Genomic DNA, 19,385 nt, shown 5'->3' with positions numbered 1-19,385 from the left:
GCTGCAACGCATCCAAGAAAAAAAATAATAATAATTTTGAGTTACGAAAGTTGATAGATGGAAAAGGTGTAAAAACTTACAGCCACTTCCCACAGGATTTTTTTCTATGTGACCAAAATGACTTCTTCTGTCGTCAGAAAATGACAGGCAATGTATGTGCCACGTATTGATCTCTTCTGTGGGTCTTCCCGATTACAGCTTGTGCAGATGGGGGAGGGAAAAAAAAAGGGGGGGGTGAGGATATGGTTTGAAATCATTTTCATTTTGCGATCTGAAGAATGGGGTGTTAGTTCCCCTCCCTCCCCCAGCCGCCAGGACTCCCTTACCTCAGGGCCCTGCTTCAGGGACGCTCCCCACCCAGGTCACTGTTCCCGAGACCTGCGCCTCCCTGTTCCCTTGGAGGTGCCGGGGCCGTGCTGTGTGTGAGTACCTAGCGTGCTTGGAGCACCACATCCTGGGACAAAGGGTCTCTCCGTCTGCGTTACGGGCATCTCCCCTCTGCCACACGATGCCCGGCGTGCCCCATCTACCAAATGGTGCTGCCTCAGCCCTGAGCGCCCAGCCGAGACGGCCGTGCCGGAGCCTGCCCTGTGCTGGCAGCGTGGCCGTTGCCCAGCTTTTTCCCTTCGTGGAGGAGATGGTCTGGGAGCAATCCCTGAGCGCCGGGCTCTGCCCTGTGCTCGGGGTGGCGGTGGGGGCTCCTTTCCCAGGCTGCCGCAGGTGCCTTATCCTGCTGGCGGGCTGTTTTCCTCCCCTTGCTCTTTGTTGTGCTGGGAGCCTGTTTTCCCAGCGCCCAAGGCCAAAAAGGGGCCAGCGGCAGCCCGTGTTTTGGGACAGTGCCCCGGTTTTCAAGGTTTCTCCCCGGATCCCACGCCTGGCGCAGCTGCGCCGGGGCCCGGTTCACACGGCGGGCTCCCACAACAAGCCCACGCTGATAACGAGGGGGTTTGGGGCACCCAGCGGGGCCGGGGACCCTCCGGAGCCCCTCATCTTGGGGCCGGCGTGAGGAGGGGGCCGCGCCTGCCTCGGCCGGGCCCGGCGCTCCCCGGGGCTCGCATGGGGGCTCCCCGGGCCGGCCCCGGCCTCGTCCCCGGCCCCATCCCCCGCGGCCCGGCCCCGCTGCGGGCGGGGGCAGCGCCGGGGCCCCTCCATAAAGGCGGCTGCGGCCGCTGTGGCGGCGTCGCGCTGCCCCCCGCCGGCCCGGCCCCCGCAGCCCCCGCCGCCGCCGCCATGGGCCGCCCCCCGCCGCTCCGCCTGCTCCTCGTCCTCGCCGCCCTCCTGCCGCCTCCCGGGGCCCGCCGTGCCCGTGAGCTGGGGCTGGGGGGGCGGCGGGGCTGGGGGCTCTGCCTGCACGCCCCCCCTCGGGGTCCCTGTACTGGGAGAAGGGGGGTGCTGCGTGGCTGAGCACCCGCGCGGCTTCCTCCCGCAGCCCCCGCCGGCCCCCCGTGTGCTGCCTCGCGTCAGGCCGCCTGCGGGGCCGGCTGCATCCCCGTGCCCTGGCTCTGCGACGGAGAGCGGCAGTGTCCCGACGGGACGGACGAGATCTGCGGTGAGCGAGCGTGTGTGGGGGGCGGTTTTGGGGGGCCCCGTCCCGCACTGGGTAGCGCCCCAGGGCTCCTGGGCACGGGGACGCGTTCCGGAGCCTCCTTGGACGTTGCCGGGACAGGGGGGCTGTTGCGGTTGTTCCAAGAGCCGTGGCGGGTCCCCAGTGACCGTGCGCTGTCCCCACAGATGCTCCCTGCGGCGGGGACCCCCACGCGTGGCAGTGCGACGACGGCCGGTGTGTTTCCAGCAGCTGGCGTTGCGACGGCGCTGCCGACTGCCCGGACGGCTCTGACGAGCAGGACTGCGGTGGGTGGTCGCCGGGGGGCCGAGGGGCTGAGCGGGGCTGTCCGGGGGCGCCGGGTGAGGTGTTGAGTGCTGCTCCGTCCCCTCAGTGTGCGGGGCGAAGAAGCTGCAGTGTCCCGGCACTCACCACTGCATCCCGCACTGGGAGCTGTGCGACCGGCACCAGGACTGCGAGGACGGCTGGGACGAGGAGGGCTGTCCCCAGCAGCCCTGCCTGCCCGGGCAGTGGCAGTGCAGGAACAGGGTGTGCATCATGGCCGAGTGGAAGTGCAACGGGGTCGACGACTGCGGCGATTCCTCGGATGAAGACGTCTGTGGTAAGTGGGCACGCAAGGTGCTCCTTGATGGGGTGAGACCTGCCCAGGGTACGTGTGAAGTTTTTTGCCTTCCCGGGCCCCAGCTCCCCTCAGGATGGTGGCAGGCATTCCGGTAAGCTGTAGGCACTTTGTGGGACCTCCCCATGAGGCTGGGACCCACAGCTTCTCCAGTGCCCGCCTGGCATTGCTCTGCCCTCCTGACATGAGCTGTGTGTGTCGTAGCCCCCTGCCCAGCCGGCATGGTGAGGTGTGACGAGGGGAAGTGCATCCTGGAGTCTCTGATGTGCAACGATGAGGATGACTGCCTGGACGGCACCGATGAGCCCAGCACGTGTGGTGAGCAGGCGTGGGGCCGGGGGAGCTGCAGAAGTGGTCCTGCATCGTTTCACTCCTCTGCTGCGTCCCCGCAGGACGGAGCTGCTTTGTGCGCAACGGGGGCTGTGCGGAGACGTGTGCTGACACCCACTGGGGCGTGCAGTGCTCGTGTGGGGCCGGCTGGGTGCTGCAGGCTGACGGGCAGAGCTGTGCCGGTAAGGGGAGGTTGGGGTGTGCACGCTCTGGGTGCAGGAGGCTTTGCCCACTGAGAGTGGGGCCTCGCTGGAGCCAGCGTTCATGCAGGAGCACCCGCCTCAGCCCTGCTCCTGCCCCCGTGTCATACCTGGCCCCGAGAAGGCTGCGTGTAGATCATGTCCCTGCCGTAGCTGATGGGTTTGGGGGTTGGGGGCTATCTAGGTAGTCCCTTGTGGTCAGCGGCAGTGCCCACAGCCAGGGGCTGGCGGTGCTGTCTGAAGGGTGCTGGGCAGCCGTGCCGTGGGCTCCCGGCAGCTCCTGTCGCTGCAGATGTAGACGAGTGCTCCTTGGAGTACAGCCCCTGCAGTCAGCTGTGTAGGAACACCCCGGGCGCTTTCAGCTGCTCCTGCCTCGAGGGCTATACGCTGCGCCACGGCACCATCTGCGAAGTGGCAGGTAGGGTGTGCTGGGCTGCCCTGCCTGTCCCGGGGGTGGGCAGTGCCCCGAGCTAGTCCCATTCCCATCCACCTTGCGACATTGTCCTGGCAGACAACTCGACGCAGCTCCTGGTGGCCGTTGGGGAGGACCTGGCTCTTCTGGACGTGCGGACTCAGGCTTACCGGCCCCTGCTCTCCACTGAGACTGAGCCCCGTGCCCTGGTGTACGACTTGCTCCGGGAAACCTACTACTGGCTGACGGAAGAGGGCGAGCTCTGCGCCCACCACCCGGGGAAGGGTGCACAGCTTCTCTACGCAGGTGCAGAGATGCAAGGGCGCTGGGTCCTGCGGTGGGGCTGAGATGGGTGCAGAGAGCTGGCCTGCCACCCCAGCCCGGCTTTCCTGCAGAGGAGGGGGCAACCTGGAGTTTGTGGCCAGGAGCTGAGGCTGCGTGCATTAACCGCTCTGTCTCTGCAGATGCTGGGGAGGTGAACAGCATCTCCGTGGACTGGTTCACAGGGCAGCTGTACTGGGCCAGCAGCCACCCTGCGGCCATCTGTGCGGGGCTGGGTGACGGCCGGGGCTACGTGACGGTGCTGGGGAAGGATGTGGCCCCAGAACAGCTGACGGTGTATCCAGCTGCCAGGTAAGGAGTAGGGGAGGCAGGGCTTCCCCTGGGATCCTGAGCGAGTCAAGGCCGTGCTCACCACGCCATGCTGGGGGGTTTTGGCAGCCCTGGGGGTATACCAAGAGGTGGGTGCTTGGTGCCTGTCCTCAGGTCCATGTACTGGGTCAACCGTGGGCAGAAGGGCCGGACGGTCATCGCTGCAGCTGGCATGGATGGCTCAAACCGCCGGGAGCTCACAGTGGTGTCCATGGAGGAGCCTGTGGGGCTGAGCCTGGACCACGTGGCCGGCAGGCTGTACTGGATCAGCGAGTACAAGGAGGTGGGGACGGGGGGCAGCAGGGCTCAGCCCCACCACCTGCTGGGAGGTGGGGTGGGAGTGGGAAGGGTGGCCCTGGCTCCCCTGTGGCATGGGAAGGAGCAGGGAGCAGCGCCCTGGCACACGTTATGGGGCTGGGAGGGGGAATGCAGCTCTGAGCCCCACGGCTGTGGGGCGCTGCTGGGCTCTGTAGCCGAGGATCCCTGCTCCGAGGTGTGCCACACGGTCACTGCGCTCTGTCCCCAGTCCATCGAGACGCTGCAGGTGGATGGCAGCGGGCGCCACTCCTTTCCCTCCGTCCTGCGGAGCCACACGGAGCCGCTGGGCCTGGCTGTGTTCGAGAGCCGGTTCTTCTGGGCCGACGGCACCGAGCTGGTGTCCGCCAGCCGGGCCTCTCCCCAGGAGCACGCCGTGCTGCTCCGGGCCCCGGTCTCGGCTTTCACTGTGCTGCACGTGCTGCAGCAGCCACCACGTGAGTACTGCGCCGGGTCCCACCTGATGGCTCTGCTGGCCCCGTGGTGAGGGCTGCCCTGTGGGGTTGTGGCACAAGGGACGTGTTGACCCCCCGGCTGTGTCCCCTCGGTGTGGCTGGTACCCTGCCTGGGGCAGCTGGCCCCTATCCTGCCACGGGACAGCCTGTGGGTGTGGGGAGAAGCACGAGGGATGGCAGCTGCCTGAGCTCCTCGTGTCCCCTTTGCTCCCAGGGGATACCGCTGCTTGTGCTCCGGGCCTGTGCAGTCACCTCTGCCTCCTGTCCCCTGTGCACCCTCGGGGCTACAAGTGTGCCTGTCCGGAGGGCCTCTACCTCCTGCCCTCAGGGAAGTGCGCAGGTGAGCAGGGCCTGCTTGGCTGCCCGTGGCGGGATGCGTCCCTGCCGTTCAGGAGGGGCACTGGGCAGCCCTTTCTGGTGCTGTGCCCCGTGCAGGGAGGGGAGCGGGGTGCTGTCTGCACCCTGGGGAGGGGATGATGGTGCTGCGTGGGAGCAAGGGACCCCCTTGTCTCTCTGGCGTGTGGCCTGGTGCCTCAGCAGCCCTTTAGAGCGTCAGCCCTGCTTGCCAGCAGAGGCTGCCTGGGCTGTGCCCGTCCAGCGCCCCTGGAGACGTGCTCACACGCTGCCCTTGTGCCCCGCAGAGCTGTCCATCGCCTACTTCTCAGGGACAGCCATCTCCCTGGTGCAGGTGGGCCCCGGGCCACGCAGCCGACGAGTGCAGGAGTGGCGGGAGCCCCTCCACCTGCAGGACGTGGACTGGCAGAGGGCGGTGCTCTACGGGACAGATGACAGGGGGACGCTGCTGCGTGTCGTGGGGCACCCCGGGAGGAGAGAAACCATCGTCACCGGGCTGCCAGGTGAGATCCCGTGGGGTGCTGGAGCCCCGCGGTGGCACGCTTGCTTTCTCGGGGCTCCCGGAGATGTGAGGCTCTCCTGCTGCAGAGCTCAGCGGTCCCTTGGTGCCCACGCCGGGGCTGTGCTGAGGCACCGGTCAGCTGTGCCCTGGCTGTAGGGACAGGGGGGACCCAGGCGGAGGAGCTGGGCCATGCGACAGCCCCGTAACTGCTTGCTTGCCTGCCTGCTGTTGCCAAGTCTGCTCCGCCCGCGTGGACATCCGCTCAGGGAACCTGTACTGGCTGGCGTGTAACCGGAGGGACATCGGGGTGACCCAGGCGCCCGACATGACCCCGCACATCCTGCACCGTGCTCGCGGCAGCATCCAGCACCTCTTCTTGGACTGGCAGCGGGGGGCTCTGTACTGGCTGGCTCGTGGGCAGCCCCTGCAGCAGCTCAGCCTGGCTGGGGGCGACCCGCGGGATGCCTGGAACGAGACGTGGCCCGGAGAGCTGCCCGTGGCCATGGATAGCAGGGCCTTCAGCCTGCTCTGGAGCTCAGCCCTGGGTGAGCCATGGAGAAATCTGGAGCAGAGGGGGTTGCTGTAGAGGCAGGAGTGCCCAGCCGTGCCCTACGTGCAGCAGGTCCCTGCCTGGGCGGTGAGATGCTCTTGGGACAGGCTTTGTCCCGCGGGTGGGCTCCTGTCCTCAGCCGTGGGGTCCCTGCCTTAACTGGGGGCTGTGGGGGCACAGGGTGGGCCACAAGGGGTGCCGACAAACCCCAGGACCAAAACATCCCTCTGCCTGCAGGCCTGAGGGCACTGAGCCTGACCAAACGGCAAGCAGTCACCCTGGCACCCAGCTGGCCCCACGGTCTCGTGGCTGCCTTCGAGCCGTACCTGGTGTCCGTTAACAAGACGTCTCTGCTGCTCTGGGACCGGAGGACGCTGGCCCTTGTGCTGTCTGTGCCAGCAGAAGGCGTGCAGGGAGCGGTGGCCTTCGTGGACTTGGAGTTGCCTGCAGGTAAGAGGGGCTGGGGCTCTGTGCCTAGCGTCGTACCTGGTGTGGCTGGGCGGCCCGCACTGCTCCAAGCTGGGGCAGTGCCGGGGTGCTGGGGGCCGTCTGGGTTGCTCCTGGACGTGCCTGGAGTGCGGGCAGCCCCAAATCCGGGCTTGTGTTCCAGTGCCTGCGCCAGTGCCAACAAGCAGAGTGCCTGCGCTGCCACTCCATCCACCCGCGACCACTACGTCGAGGACAAGCACGACCACTGCTCCAAGGGCAGGCCCAACCACCACGTCCGCTTGGCCTCCCACCTCCACCACACGACCTCCACCACGCAAGACCACCGCTGTGCCCGCCACCACAGCGCCGACCACCACCAGCCAGTCTGTGCCAACCAAAACCACCCCTGCACCAGCCACCACCACCACCACCAGCCGGCCCACCCCAACCACGACCTCTGCGCCGGCCACCACCCACACCGCTCCGCCCAGGACCACCACGAGCACCGCCACCACGAGCACCACCACCACCGCTCGGTCCGTGCCAGCCAAGCCCGCCGCCCCACGGCTAACTACGACCACGCAGCACCCAACCGTCCCTGCACGGGTGGAGCCCAGCGTCCCGCCCGCCCAGCCCAGCCCTGCACGCCCCCTCACCGCGGTCCCCCGTCTCTCCTGCCCTCGCACACACGTGCCCTGCCGTGACGGCACCGAGTGCGTGGCCCAGGAGTACGTGTGTGACGGGGAGAAGGACTGCGCGGACGGCTCTGACGAGGACGGCTGTGCCCAGCTCTGCGACACCCCAGGTAGGAGCCCTCCTCCAGTCCCCTGTGCGGACGGGTGGCTGTGTGCCAGGATTTCAGGTGGGGTAGGTGGGGTGGGGCCCCAGAAAGGTCTGCGTGTCCTGGGCTCCAAAGCTTGACCTAGATATGGATGAACCGAGACCACCTCAGTCTCCCTGCCCGGGACCTGGGCTGCTGGCCATGCACTGACTAACGAAGTTAGTCCGTGTAATTTGAGGCCGCTCCAAGTCGCTGGGGGGCTGGCACCCCGCCCGCCTGCAGAGGGCTCGGCACAGCTCCTCGTCTCCCCAGGGGCCTTCCGCTGCGTGAGCGGCGCCGTGTGCGTCGGGGCTGGCGAGCGCTGCGACGGGGTGCCGCAGTGCCCCGACGCCTCGGACGAGGCGGGCTGCTGGAGCCCCACGCAGGACTGCGCCCTGCGCTGTGACGCTGCCACCCGCTGCGTCCCCGAGAGCTGGCTGTGCGACGGCCACGCCGACTGCCTGGACCGTGCCGACGAGCAGCACTGCGGTGAGACCCGGGGGCTGGCGGGGGTGGCACGGGGTGAGCGCGGGGTGAGCGCAGTGCCCCAATCTCATCCCCGTCTCCCCTCGCAGCGCCCAAGGAGTGCAGCCCAGCCGAGTTCCCCTGCCGCAGCGGGCAGTGCGTGGCCGTGTCCCTGCGCTGCGACGGGGACCGAGACTGCCGGGACGGATCGGACGAGGAGGGCTGTGCCGTGCCGCGGCCCCTGCTGTGCCGCGCGGGCGAGGTGGCGTGTCCCCACAGCAGGCAGTGCGTGCCGGAGGCCTGGCGCTGCGACGGGGCCGCCGACTGCGAGGACGGCACGGATGAGGAGGTGGGCGTGCGGTGGGGAGCCCCCTGCCCCAACTCCCAGGGGGCTGGTGGCACCGCTCGCCCCCCTGCTCCTGCAGGGCTGTCCCAGGGAGGAAGGGCTGTGCCGTGACCAGCAGTGGGGCTGCTCCCGGGGCCACGAGTGCGTCCCCAAGGCCTGGCGGTGCGACGGAGAGGCTGACTGCACGGACGGCAGCGACGAGGCTGGCTGTGAGCAACGCGCTGCGTGTCCCCCTTCGTGTCCCACCTGGGGGAAGCTGGCAGGTCTCCAGCACGGAGCGGGGCGGGAGAGCAGCCTGGTCTGTGCTGAGGGGAAAGGTCCTGTGTGCAGAGAGCCTCCTCCCAGCACTGCTGGTGGCTCCAGGCCCTGGCTGGGCGTTGTCCCCATGGGACTGGTGGCCTGGGCGTTAGGATAGCCTGGGGGCGGGCTGCTGGCACAGCTCTGGGCATTGCTGCCGTGTGTCCTGGGCACCCTGTGGGCGCAGCTCAGCTCGCCCTGGGCACGCGGATCTGGTGGACGAGGCTCGGGGCAGCTTCCCCCTGTGTGTCCCTGCAGGCCAGCCCGCTCCGTGTCCGAGCCACGAGTACCCCTGCGGGCTGGGGGTCTGCCTGAACGTATCCCTGGTGTGCAGCGGGCAGCAGGACTGCGTGAACGGCTCGGATGAGGGGGGGAACTGCTCCCTGCCCTGCCAGCTACGCTGCTCACAGCTCTGCCACCCCTCACCCCAGGGCCCTGTGAGTGCCGGCAGCCCTCACCTGGGGGCTTGCACTGCTCTGCTGCCCCGTCCCAGCTGCAGGAGGAGCCCCACGCACACCTCTTTCCCCACAGCGGTGTTGGTGTGCCCCGGGCTATCGGCTGGCCGAGGATGGCCTGACCTGCGTGGACATAGATGAGTGCACGGAGCGGGGTGAGCGAGCCTGCAGCCAGACCTGCCTCAATGCCCCGGGGTCCTACAGCTGCGGCTGCCTCGCTGGCTACCTGCTGGAGCCCGACGGCCACGTCTGCAAGCTGAGTGGTAAGCCCCAGGGATCAGCAAGCAGCATGGAGAGCCCTGGTGCTCTATGCTACGCTGGGAGCCAGGGGGTACTCGGCCATAATTACCGCATGCCAGCTCGTGGCCAGCATCAGGGGGACGTGCTGTGCAGTAGGGCTGAGCCCCAAGAAGGCTCTGACGCCGGGGATGGCTGTGTTTCCTGGGGCCATGGGGCCACCGGGGGCTGAGGGGCTGTGTGTCACCCCAGGACCAGAGCCCACGTTGCTGGTGGCCGTGCAATCGGAGGTGCTGTCCTACGGCCTGCGGAGCGGGCGTGAGGAGGTGCTGCTGGCCACCGACAAGGAGCGCATCGTCTTCTCGCTCGACTACGACCCGGCAGAGAGGAAAGTTTTCTGGATGGACCTGGCCACGGAGAGCATCTGCTGGCAGGGCCTCGACTCGGGCAAGAAGGGCACGTTGGTGAAAGGTAGGCTGTGAGGACACGGAGTTGGCGGGGCTGGCCTGTGTCTGTGCGATCTGTAGGATGCAGCTGGAGTAGCAGGCTGTGTCCCCGTGCGTGTGGAGGTGCTGGGGGGAGCCTGAGCTCCTGGGGTGCTGGAGACCCAGTCTGGGAGCACTGTGCCCCATGCAGCTGTCACCCTCTGTGTGCTGACTCTTGGGCACGCTGCAGGTGTGAGATCAGACTGTATCGCTGTGGACTGGCTCGGGAGGAACCTGTACTGGACGGACGGGGCAGCAGGGCAGGTGCTGGCCACTCGTCTGGGGGCTGCCTGGCGAGGGAAACCAGAGTACACCGTGGTGCTGGATGGAGACATGGACCAGCCCCACTCCCTGGTGCTCCAGCCTCTGGCAGGGTGAGGTTTGGGTAGGAGGACCTGGAGACCTTCTTGCCAGCCCTGCCCTGGCCCGTTTTCCCCTGCAGAAGCGGGCAGTGGGATGGGAGAGAGTTGGGATGGCCTTGCCTGGGTGCTGTTGGGGCTGTGTGACTGGGGAAGAGGAACCCCAGGCATCTGCCTCTGCCTCGGGCAGAGCTCTTAGTGCATCCCTGGTGGAAAGGGAAACTCTGTGCTGTCCTCTTCCCACCAGGATGCTGTACTGGTCAGAGGTGGGCAGCCTCCCCCGCCTGATGGAGGCCACCATGGACGGGAGCCGGCGGCACGTGCTGCTGGCGCAGGGGCTGGGCTGGCCCACAGCACTGGCCCTTGACCTCCCCGCCTCGAGGATCTTCTGGCTGGATGAGAAACTGAGCAGCATGGGTTCTGCACGTCTGGACGGCACTGACGTGAAGGTGCGTGGTGGGTGCTGTGGTCGCAGGGCTGGGCCGGGTGCCAGGGTCAGCTCTAAGGGCCTCTCTCTCCTCCAGGTGCTCCAGCTGGGCTGGGTCCGGAGCCCTTTTGCAGCGGCAGTGTGCGAGGGGCAGCTCTACTGGTCAGAGGGGAAGACGTGGTCGGTGCAGCAGGTGGACAAGGCTACTGGCAAGAACAGGACCGTGCTGCTCAAGCGACACGGGCAGCCCCATGGCCTCCAGGTACCTACCCGAGGGAGCCCTGAACCCTGCTGCACCCGCTCTACTTGGGCACGGGGTGTGGAGGCATTGCGAGCTGTACCTGCTCCATCCCCGTGGTCCTTGGGACAGTGGTCCCTGTGGTCAGGAGTCACCGTCTCTCTTGTGGAGCTGCTAGGCCCCGGTCGGGCTGTGGGGCTGAGCCTGCCTTGCCCTACAGGTGATGCACCCAGCTCTGCGCCCGGCGGCCCCTAACCCATGCGCAGCGCGTGGCTGCTCCCACCTGTGTCTGCTGAGCGCCCGGCACTCCGGGCAGTGCCGCTGCCCTCCTGGGCTGACCCTGGCTGCCGATGAGACCACCTGCCTGCCCCTCCACGACTCGGCCTTCGCCCTCCTGGTGTCACCGGCAGCCGTGATGCAGGTACCCTCCTGCAGGGCCAGGCCTGGGGGCCGCTCCCCTAGCCGCTTTTGGGGGAGCGGGGTCCCCGTCCCAGCACTGTCTCTTTCCTCCAGGTCTACCTGAAGGACCTTCCCACAAAGGCTACATCCCAAGGCCTCCCTCCGCACCGGGCCCTGCCCCTGGCCAAGGTGGGACGCCTGACTGCCGTTGACTACGGGGTGAAGGACAAGAGCCTGTATTTCGCAGAGGTGGGGGGCGGCTCCATCGGGCTGCTGCGCCTGAAGGACTCGGGCCGGCTCTCCTGGAAGCAGGCGGTGGCCGTGGAGGGCACGGTGTCCTCCCTGGCCCTGGACTGGCTGAGCGGAAACCTGTACTGGATCGGGGGGCAGCCAGCCAGCATCCACGTGGCTGCGCCCGGCGGGCGCTGGGCCCTGGTGCTGCTCAGCGAGGGGCTGCAGGGGGCTGCCTGGCTGGCGCTCTGCCCTCGCGCGTCCACCATGTGCTTTGTCACCGCGGCGGGGAGGCGGGGGCCTGGAGCCGCAGTGGAGTGCGCGGCCATGGACGGCACCGGCCGCAGAGCGCTCTGGAGGAGAGCCCGGTCTCCTGCTGGCCTTGCCTTTGGGGGTGCTGGCACCAGGCTGTACTGGGCAGACCGGGGTGAGTGTGGGGTTGACCTAGGGCGCTGTGGCAGGTAGCAGGGCTGCAGGCGCTCACCCTGTGGGGTGTGACTTGGGGCAGCCCCAAGGGGCAGCCCGAAGGCCTGTGTGCCTTGCAGCTGATGGCCCCCGTGTCCGTGCCCACAGAGAGGGGTGCGATCGGCAGCATTGAGCTGGATGGCTCCCACTTCCGTCTGGTGCGGGAAGGGCTGCATGGCCTCTCTCTCTTTGCCATCGGAGACGGCTTTCTGCTCTGGACCACAGCCTCAACTAACGGTGAGCCCAGCTGGGATGCACTGAGCTTCCTTCAGCTCCTCTGGCTGCCCTGGGACTCAGGGTCTCCGCCAGTCCCTGGGGGATACCGGGTAAAGGGCAGGCTGCAGGAGCCCCATCTCCTGTGCCAGGCACCTTTGTGGGAGGAGGTGGAACGGTGCTGAAGCCAGTGTGTGTGTCTCCAGGCTCCAGCAAGGTCTGGCACAGCCGACTGGAGCAGGCTAAGAGCTGGTGGTTCCCGATGGAGCAGGAGCTGGTAGCCTTGAGGATTTACAGCCAGGTCTCGCAAGAAGGTGGGTCTGGGGCTGCCCCAGCCTCTGGTGTCTGGGGCACCGAGCTGTGCCCCGCAGAGGCCCTGCTAACTCGTGCTGTCCTGGCAGGCACCCACGGCTGTGCGAAGAGCAACGGGGGCTGCAGCCAGCTCTGCCTGCCCAACCCCACGGGACGGCAGTGCCGCTGCTCCCTCGGGTACCGCCTGGTGCGCGAGGTGACCTGCGTGCTGGCCCCACCGTGCCCGGCCCCGCTGCGGGCTTGTGCTGACCTCCAGAGCTGCATCTCCAGAGAGCAGGTCTGCGACGGGCACCCCAACTGTGCTGATGGCTCCGATGAGTCGGGCTGTAAGTGCTTCCCCGCTGCTGGGGCACGTCGGTGTCTCCCCTGCTTGGGAAGGGGACTCTCACCTGGGTCTCTGGTCTGCGCTCACTCCTCCAGGCCCCTCTGTGGAGCCGAAGACACAGGTTCACGTGGTGGTGGCACCATCAGGTACCTCCCATGCGGAAGAGGAGAAACCAGCCGTGCCCTCAGCCGCACCTGTGCCTCAGCAGCCTGTCCCCAGCCTGCCTGCAGCCCCCGGCCCTCGGGAGCATGAAGAACCCTTCCTGGTAACCCCCAACACCGAGGAGGTGCTGGGGGCCGTGCCGTGCAGCAGCGAGACGTGTAACCTGCGCGGGGACTGCGCCATCGAGGCTGGGCGGGTGACGTGTCACTGCGCCCTGGGCTACCGCGGGGACTACTGCGAGGAGGCCGAGGTGCAGCCGGTGGCAGGACCCATCGCCCTGGGGGTGGCCGTGCTCCTGCTGCTGGCTGCGGCTGCTGTGGGTGCCCTGGCCTACATGCGGAGGCAGGACAGGCGGAGGAGGTGAGCTGTGGGGATGGAGAGAGGCAGGATCTGTCTGCCCAGGGACAAAGTGGTGCCTGGTGCACTCCTCTGCCACGTGCAAAGCTCCAGTCACCCCAGCAGGCTAATGACACAGGTTTGAGACCGGCTCCACCTTGAAGACAGGGCTCTGTCGTTCTGAGATTCTTTATTTTCTCTCCACAGGACCTCGAGCACCGCTTCCACCCGCGTGCTGACTCTGTACCACCGTGAAAGTGACCCCGAGGAAGAGGATGAGGAGGAGGAAGAGCTTCCCCCCAAAAGCGATACCTTTGTGAACGAAGCTTATGACGGGAAAGAGGTGAGCAGGCCCTGCTAGGAACCCTGCTGACACTCTGGCTTGTCCTGAGGCTCCTCCAGATATACCTCAGGCCCAGTGCATGCTTGCTGAGGCAAGAGAGGGGCAGAATGTAGGGATGCCAGGAGTCTGACCCGATGGAGGGGCTGTCCCGCTCCTCCTGTGGCCAGAGCCCCCGTGCCAAGGTGTGTGTGGGCCCAAGGAGGCTGGTGTAGATCCATCCTTGATGCACTTATCTGTTGTCTGTGCAGGAGCTGCCGGCCGCACTTAGGAAGGGACCGCCTCGCCCTGATCCTGTATTTCCATAAAGGAACATCGTGCAGCATCTCTGGTGCCGTGGTGGTTTGTGTTTTGGGGGGCGGAGGGTGCTCAGGGCTCCGTTGGGGTAGAAAACTGGCCAAAGGAGCTCTGCAAGCAGGCTGGCTGGGCTCAGCTCAGCTCAGCCCAGTTACGCAGGCTGTTGAGTGGGATTTTGTCGTGCAGTTCTGGCCCCTTAGGTGTCCCTTACAAACCAGCGCGACCAGTTTTACTGCCTTGCACCAAGCTAACGTTGGAAAGGAAAATATAAGCTATTTTTCCCCAAAGTGGCCGTACTTTGGAGGAAGGAGAAACCTCCTCCTGAGCCCATTTTAACCATGGGAGAAAAGTCCTTGAGGAAGGTGGCTATAAAAGCCACCTGTCCTCTTGCAGACCTTTCCTCCCTTCTTCAGGCGAAGCGCAGGGGAGCAGGGTTGGCCGTGCCTCTGGCTCTCAGCCCAGCCTGCCTGGCAGAAAGCCCGTAACTACCCCACAGCGCGGACCTGTTCCTCTTCATTTATTTTCATGTTTACACAGCCCTGAGCTGAGCAGAGATGTGGGAGGCGCTCCCCTCCCCTCTTCCCCACCCTGCAGGCTGCGCGGTTGTAAGCAGTGTCCTGCTCGTGTGAGAACACCCTGAAAGGCTGCACGGTGCAGGGCGATGAGCTGCACCGAGTGCCTGGAGCAAGGCCTGGACCATACAAAGCACGGCTTTGGCACAGTCACAGAGCCTGGAGCGTGGCAGGCTTTTGAGGAGGCTGCAGAGATTCGAGCTGGATCCTTGTTCTGAGGTGCCCTAGAGCCTGGGGAGGCAGGAGCCAGCACCCTTCTCAGTACCAGGCAGGGCAGTGCCCGCTGCTCTCCCCGTGCTGGAGCTACAGGTCGGAGTCACAAGGCAGGGTGCTCTTCCAGGGCCGCCCGTCTCGCTCGTCCTCCAGCACGTCCCAGGGGTTGCTGTAGGCACCGGCAGTGGAGAGTGGCCCAGGCTCCCGCACAGGGCTGGGGGGGTATTTGGGGGCCCTGCACTTCTTGCAGCAGCGGTGGAAACTGAAGGTGAGGGCCAGCCCCCCCAGGATCTCCAGACAGCTCCCCAGGTAGCTCAGCACCAAGCTGTAACCCGCAGCCAGCGTGCTGCCGGACGCTGCAGGCAGTGCCCACAGCTCGTGGGTGTACCAGGAGACGGGTACAAGGCTCAGCAGCCCCGAGAGGAGCAGCACGAGCCCTGCTGCCCCAGCCACCGGGTGCCGGGGCTCCTCCTGCCAGCAGCGCACCCCCAGGCTGGCCACCACCAAGCCCAGGAGGGTGAGCACCAGCGAGGTGGGCATCAGCCCTCGGGCCACCTGCACGGGCACCTCCTCGAAGTAGCCCAGCTCGTCTACCTGCCCGCAGCGGCGGTCGTGGCTGCTCTGCCTCTCGCTGCACAGGTCCCAGATGCCCTGCTCCAAGACGAGGTCGGAGGGCTGCTCGGGCACGAGGCTCACCTGCCTCCAGCTGGGCGTCATTGTGCCTACCAGCGTCAGCAGGAGCCCGCAGGGGCACAGCACCAGGCCCACGATCATCGCCTTCGGCGTCCTCATGCTGGGAGGGCGGGTGCTCTCCGAATTCAGCTCCCGCTCGCTGAAGGCAGGGAGATCAGCGCGGACTCCGTGCCCGTGGGGTTATCCCGCGACGGGGCAGGAGCCCCAGGTCCCGTGGGGCGGACAGCCGGCAGGTGAGGTGCTGGAGGTGGCTGTGCTGCGGGAGGTGCTGGCAGCAGGAGGAAGTGCAGGCAGGGAGGAGCCGGGAGCAGGCAGCGCTGGCCAGCACCCAGCCAGCACGGCGGGGGCAGCACCCTCCAGCAGCACGGCAGGGCCGCGGCACCGCGGGAGCCAGCAACACATCGGTCTCCGCTCTGCCCTCGCAGGTAGAGGGGCTGGGATGCCGGGGGCATGGAGCAGTGTGTGAAAATCAGTCATTAAAATGCAACTGCAGCTCTAGCTGTAATCAGTAAGGACCCTGTGGTCCTCCGCTGGCCCAAGAGACCTTCCCAGCCCCTTCATCTCCTCGCTTACCATCCCAGAAAGCATCCCCCTGCACGCCAGGGACCGCTCCTGAGCTTGGCCCTGCTCAGAGGCACACCCGCAGGTGGTGGTGGCAGCCCAGCCCTCAGCAGGAAAAGTTCCTGGGATGTCCCTTGAGGCAATTGTGGGTAAGTCGGCACGTTTCGAGGTTCCCTGCGTGGGCTTTTGCTCCCCAAAAAGCACTGGCCTTGTGTGTCTCCCAGTTCCGCTGAATTTCTGCTGGTCACGCCGGGCCCAAAAGAGGGCAGCACCCTCTGTGGATTAATTTGGGATGGTCGATGCCAGCCGAGCGGGAGGGCTGGCTGCACGCCTTCCCCACAGCACCCTTGCGCTGGTGAGCGCCTGGCCTCGGCCACCTCGGGGTTGCCCGACTGCCCCGGGAGCCCTTCGGTCTGTGGGAGCCGGAGCGTTTGGGGAGCTGACGGCGGGGCCGTTAACCCCTGCTCGAGCAGGGGCACCTAGAGCACGCTGCAAAGGACCACGTCCAGGCAGGTTTCGAACATCCCCAGGGAAGGAGACTCCACAGCCTTTCTGGACAGCCTGTCCCAGCGCTCTGCCGCCCTCACAGAGGAGCTGTCGGTCCAACCAGCGTGCCAAATGCTGTCTGCCTGATGTGTCACCTCGTGAGGCTGCCTTCTGCCACGGGACCTCTGTCCCCGGATGGGAGCAGGCTCTGAAAGCACCTGAAATCTCCTACTCCTGGTTTTCTCTTGTTTGCTCCTCCAGCGATGCCCTGCCCCTCTTCCTGAATGCTTCCACAGGCCTGGCTTTAGAAGGTGGGCACCGCTTGGCTACCCTGTCCTGTAAGGATAAGTAGGTGCTGGGTGCCTGGGGCTTTGCAATTAAGAGCAGGTTTAACGGCCTGGGACCTTCCGTTTTGTTCGTAATGCCCAGCAGCATTGTGATCTGCGCTTTGGGCTGGCGCCCAGGCTCCCGATCGCAGGGTAACAATAAGCAGATTAGGTGATGTGGCCCCGATGCTTGATGACCTGCCCTGAGTAAGCCCAGGGAAGGAAATGGGATTAACAGAGCTGTTTCCCACTCTTCCTACGGAGTTATAGATTGTTCATTTCTTCCCCTTTTAGTTTTTAATGAAGTGGTGTGAAAAGCCATTCAAAGCAGGGGCTGGCCCTTCCTAGCTCTGGGGAAGCATTCAAAGCCGTCTGGTCTCGGAGATAAAATGGGCTGGCTGAAATGGCCTTCCTTCCCACGTTTCCCCAGCTGCTGGGTGGGGAGAGCTACCTTACTTGGTGTTTTCTACTTCTCCAAGGACAGAGTTTTTCCTACCTTGGCAAAGCCATGATGAGGGAAACGTTATCTGGGCCTGGTTGAGTAGGCTTGCAACTTTTTTTACTCCCTTTGTAAATTGAAGTACCATCAGGAGGCCTTGAGCTAACAGGAAGGGGAAAAGATCTAGGGTCGGATGGTCAGAACTTGTGCCCAGTTCCAAGGAGAAAAAAAAATAAAATAATAATTAAAAAAAAAAAATAACAGGACAGGCTACTGAGTGTCAAGTTGCTGCTTCCAGCCGCATGTACCCTGCATCGTTGAAGGCTGCAGATGCATTTGAGGCAAGAGTGCTGCGATCATCAAGAGCAGGAGTCTGTGACCAGACTCCCAGGCCCAGCTGAGCTCTTAAGAAGCGGTTCTGGAGGGGAGGAGAGCCCTTCTGCACAAAGGCAGCCCTGTGCTGTCTGAATTTGTGGCACTGAGAACAGCAGGGCATGTGCTCGCGAGGGGGCTGCTCCCACCCCCTTCCTGCCGTGCTGCAGGGCTTGTCTTCAGAAGCAGCAGGATCTCTCAGCATCCTGTTTGCCGTGCTGGGAACAGCCAGGGCCGGGGCTGTTTAGCGGGAGCCTGCAGCTGGCAATTCCTGTTTATGTCCTGCTGACCGTGGGGCTCCACATCTGCCATACGCAGCAAGGCAGTGGGGCTGCAAGGCCGGAGGGGGGACCAGGCCTGGCTCGGTGCCTGCGTCCCAGGGGCTTGAATATCTCCACAGCATCGTGCTGCCCACGTGTGATGTGAGTTATGTTGTACGTGAGCCCAGGCCGTATGTCCTTCGTTCTCTCTCTCTCTCTTTTTAATGGCGAAGCCTGGCAGCCCCCTGCCTCCTGCCTGCTGAAGGAGAAGGGGGCTGGATAGGAACAGGAGCTGGGCGCACTTGGGGATGGCAATATCCTTCCGTCCAGCTCTTTGGCCACTGTCCATCTGTGTTTGCCTCTGTGCTGAAACCCTGAATCCTCACAGAGTGGAAGCAAGGCAGGATGCCTTGAACAGCCCGTGCTGGGTCGTTCAGGCCTGGTTGTCTAAGCCTCTCCCCAGTCTCCATCCCCCAGGGAAGTCTCCTTAGGCAGGTGTTCAGGTTGGAGGACCTGGTTCTGACAGCTCCATTTTGCTGCTTTTTCTTCTAGAATTTGGAGTGTGAAATTAGGATTCCCCATCGTCTCGGCCATAACTTTGAGCCATGGCCCCGGCAGCACGTGAGAGCAGCCAGGACATGCTCTGCACAGCGCAATCAGCAGCTGCGATGGGCTTCTCTCAGCCCAGCTCCTGGCTTCCTCCCTGGACACAGTGTTGTCTTTGTGCCTGCCTTCTGGGATGCTGAGAGCAATCCCCTGGGGCAGGACAGTGCCTGCGGCCCTGCTTGCCAGCTGGATGAGGAGCAGCCACCCGTGTGCCCTCTGCAGAGCTCAGGCAGCAGCGGTCAGCACCCGACACGCAGCTCCGTGCCCCAGCTCTCCAGCCCTCAGGCTGTGCCTTCTGGGAGCAGATTTATTGGCTTCTCATTTGCCCGCCACCCTCCAGGCTGGACGTGGCAGTCGCCAGGCTGCGCTTTAGGGGGGTATCAGAGACCAGAGGCTGTGTTGGGCATACAAAGGGCTTGCAAGTCCTGTGCTGGTAGATGCCCCTCTAGGGCTGTGACCTCGCAGCGGTTTTACTACACTCAGACCATGGCCTGTAGGAGTCCTGGCTGTTTCCCCCAGACCCAAAACCCAGCGCAAGGGAGCTGCATACAACCACACGGTCTGGGGACAGCATCCTGCGGTGCCTGCACAGAGTAGCAGATCTCAGTGCGCGCCCGCGTTCCTGCTCTGTTCCTGCAGCCCAGCTGTGATCTGAAAAAACACTTGGGCTAAATCCTGGGAACGAGTTGTTGAAAGCATTATTAGATGCCCCCCAGCTATTCACTCATCTGTTAAACCCTCCCTTCCAAGCTGCCGCATTTGGACTCGCAGATTGCCCAGAGTGTCTTCTGAGTCTTTGCTTTCACTTCAGAAAACGATGTAAAAAGCATTTTTGCAGCTATTTCTATTTTTGTCTGACTCAATCCTAAAACGGCTGAGAGTGGTTTGGCCGTGAAGCTCTTGCTCTGGGTTTCCAGGATGTGGCCCTTTTCAGCTGGGGAGAAGAGAGCTGTGTGAGCTGTGTCTGGCTGTGGAAACTGCATGTTTGTCCAGCTCCTGGGCTACGGATCTCAGAGCAAAAGGCAGTGCCAGTGCCCGTGGGCACTGAACGTGTTGCAACCAGCAAGGCGAAAGCAGTACTTTGTAACGAGGTTCATCTACCTACTGTAAATGTGACTCACCTGCACGTACTTTGCTCTTTCCTTGGGCTAAAAGGCCAGAATCCAGTGCACAGCTAGTTTATGACTGTGCCTTTACATATTTCCAAGGAGTCTGGGCAGCTCCGTGCTGGTCAGACCTCTGGTCGTTTGACCCAAAAGACCTGCTT

General features: G+C 64.8%; 2 protein-coding genes across 3 annotated transcripts; one reads left to right on the top strand and one right to left on the bottom strand.

Annotated features, from left to right (window-relative positions):
- The first annotated feature begins 1,041 nt into the window (after positions 1–1,041).
- LOC308193798 (uncharacterized protein) lies at positions 1,042–13,618 on the top strand. Of its 2 annotated transcripts, none has more exons than XM_080588837.1 (33): positions 1,042–1,306; positions 1,430–1,549; positions 1,732–1,851; positions 1,938–2,165; positions 2,388–2,501; positions 2,576–2,695; positions 3,006–3,131; positions 3,225–3,431; positions 3,590–3,758; positions 3,891–4,059; positions 4,303–4,528; positions 4,761–4,886; positions 5,188–5,403; positions 5,639–5,947; positions 6,190–6,402; positions 6,563–7,186; positions 7,475–7,690; positions 7,777–8,015; positions 8,092–8,221; positions 8,568–8,746; positions 8,841–9,027; positions 9,254–9,472; positions 9,677–9,860; positions 10,093–10,294; positions 10,370–10,534; positions 10,731–10,931; positions 11,024–11,567; positions 11,714–11,842; positions 12,025–12,132; positions 12,220–12,456; positions 12,551–12,977; positions 13,161–13,296; positions 13,545–13,618. In XM_080588837.1, exons 1-33 carry the CDS (start codon positions 1,057–1,059, stop codon positions 13,599–13,601), a joined length of 6,897 nt encoding a protein of 2,298 aa, XP_080444963.1. In that variant the 5' UTR covers positions 1,042–1,056; the 3' UTR covers positions 13,602–13,618. The 2 variants fall into 2 exon arrangements, with proteins under 2 accessions (XP_080444963.1, XP_080444962.1); XM_080588836.1 differs by having other exon boundaries at positions 8,092–8,275.
- CLDN23 (claudin 23) lies at positions 13,606–17,360 on the bottom strand. The gene has a single exon (XM_080588847.1). It carries the CDS (start codon positions 15,165–15,167, stop codon positions 14,466–14,468), a length of 702 nt encoding a protein of 233 aa, XP_080444973.1. The 5' UTR covers positions 15,168–17,360; the 3' UTR covers positions 13,606–14,465.
- Between the last annotated feature and the right edge of the window lie 2,025 nt (positions 17,361–19,385).

This window comes from Anser brachyrhynchus, assembly GCF_964034855.1.
Source record: "Anser brachyrhynchus genome assembly, chromosome: 4".
Classification (NCBI taxonomy): Eukaryota; Metazoa; Chordata; class Aves; order Anseriformes; family Anatidae; genus Anser; species Anser brachyrhynchus.
The sequence above is the reverse complement of the archived record's forward strand: the minus strand, read 5'-3'. Positions and strand labels throughout refer to the sequence as shown.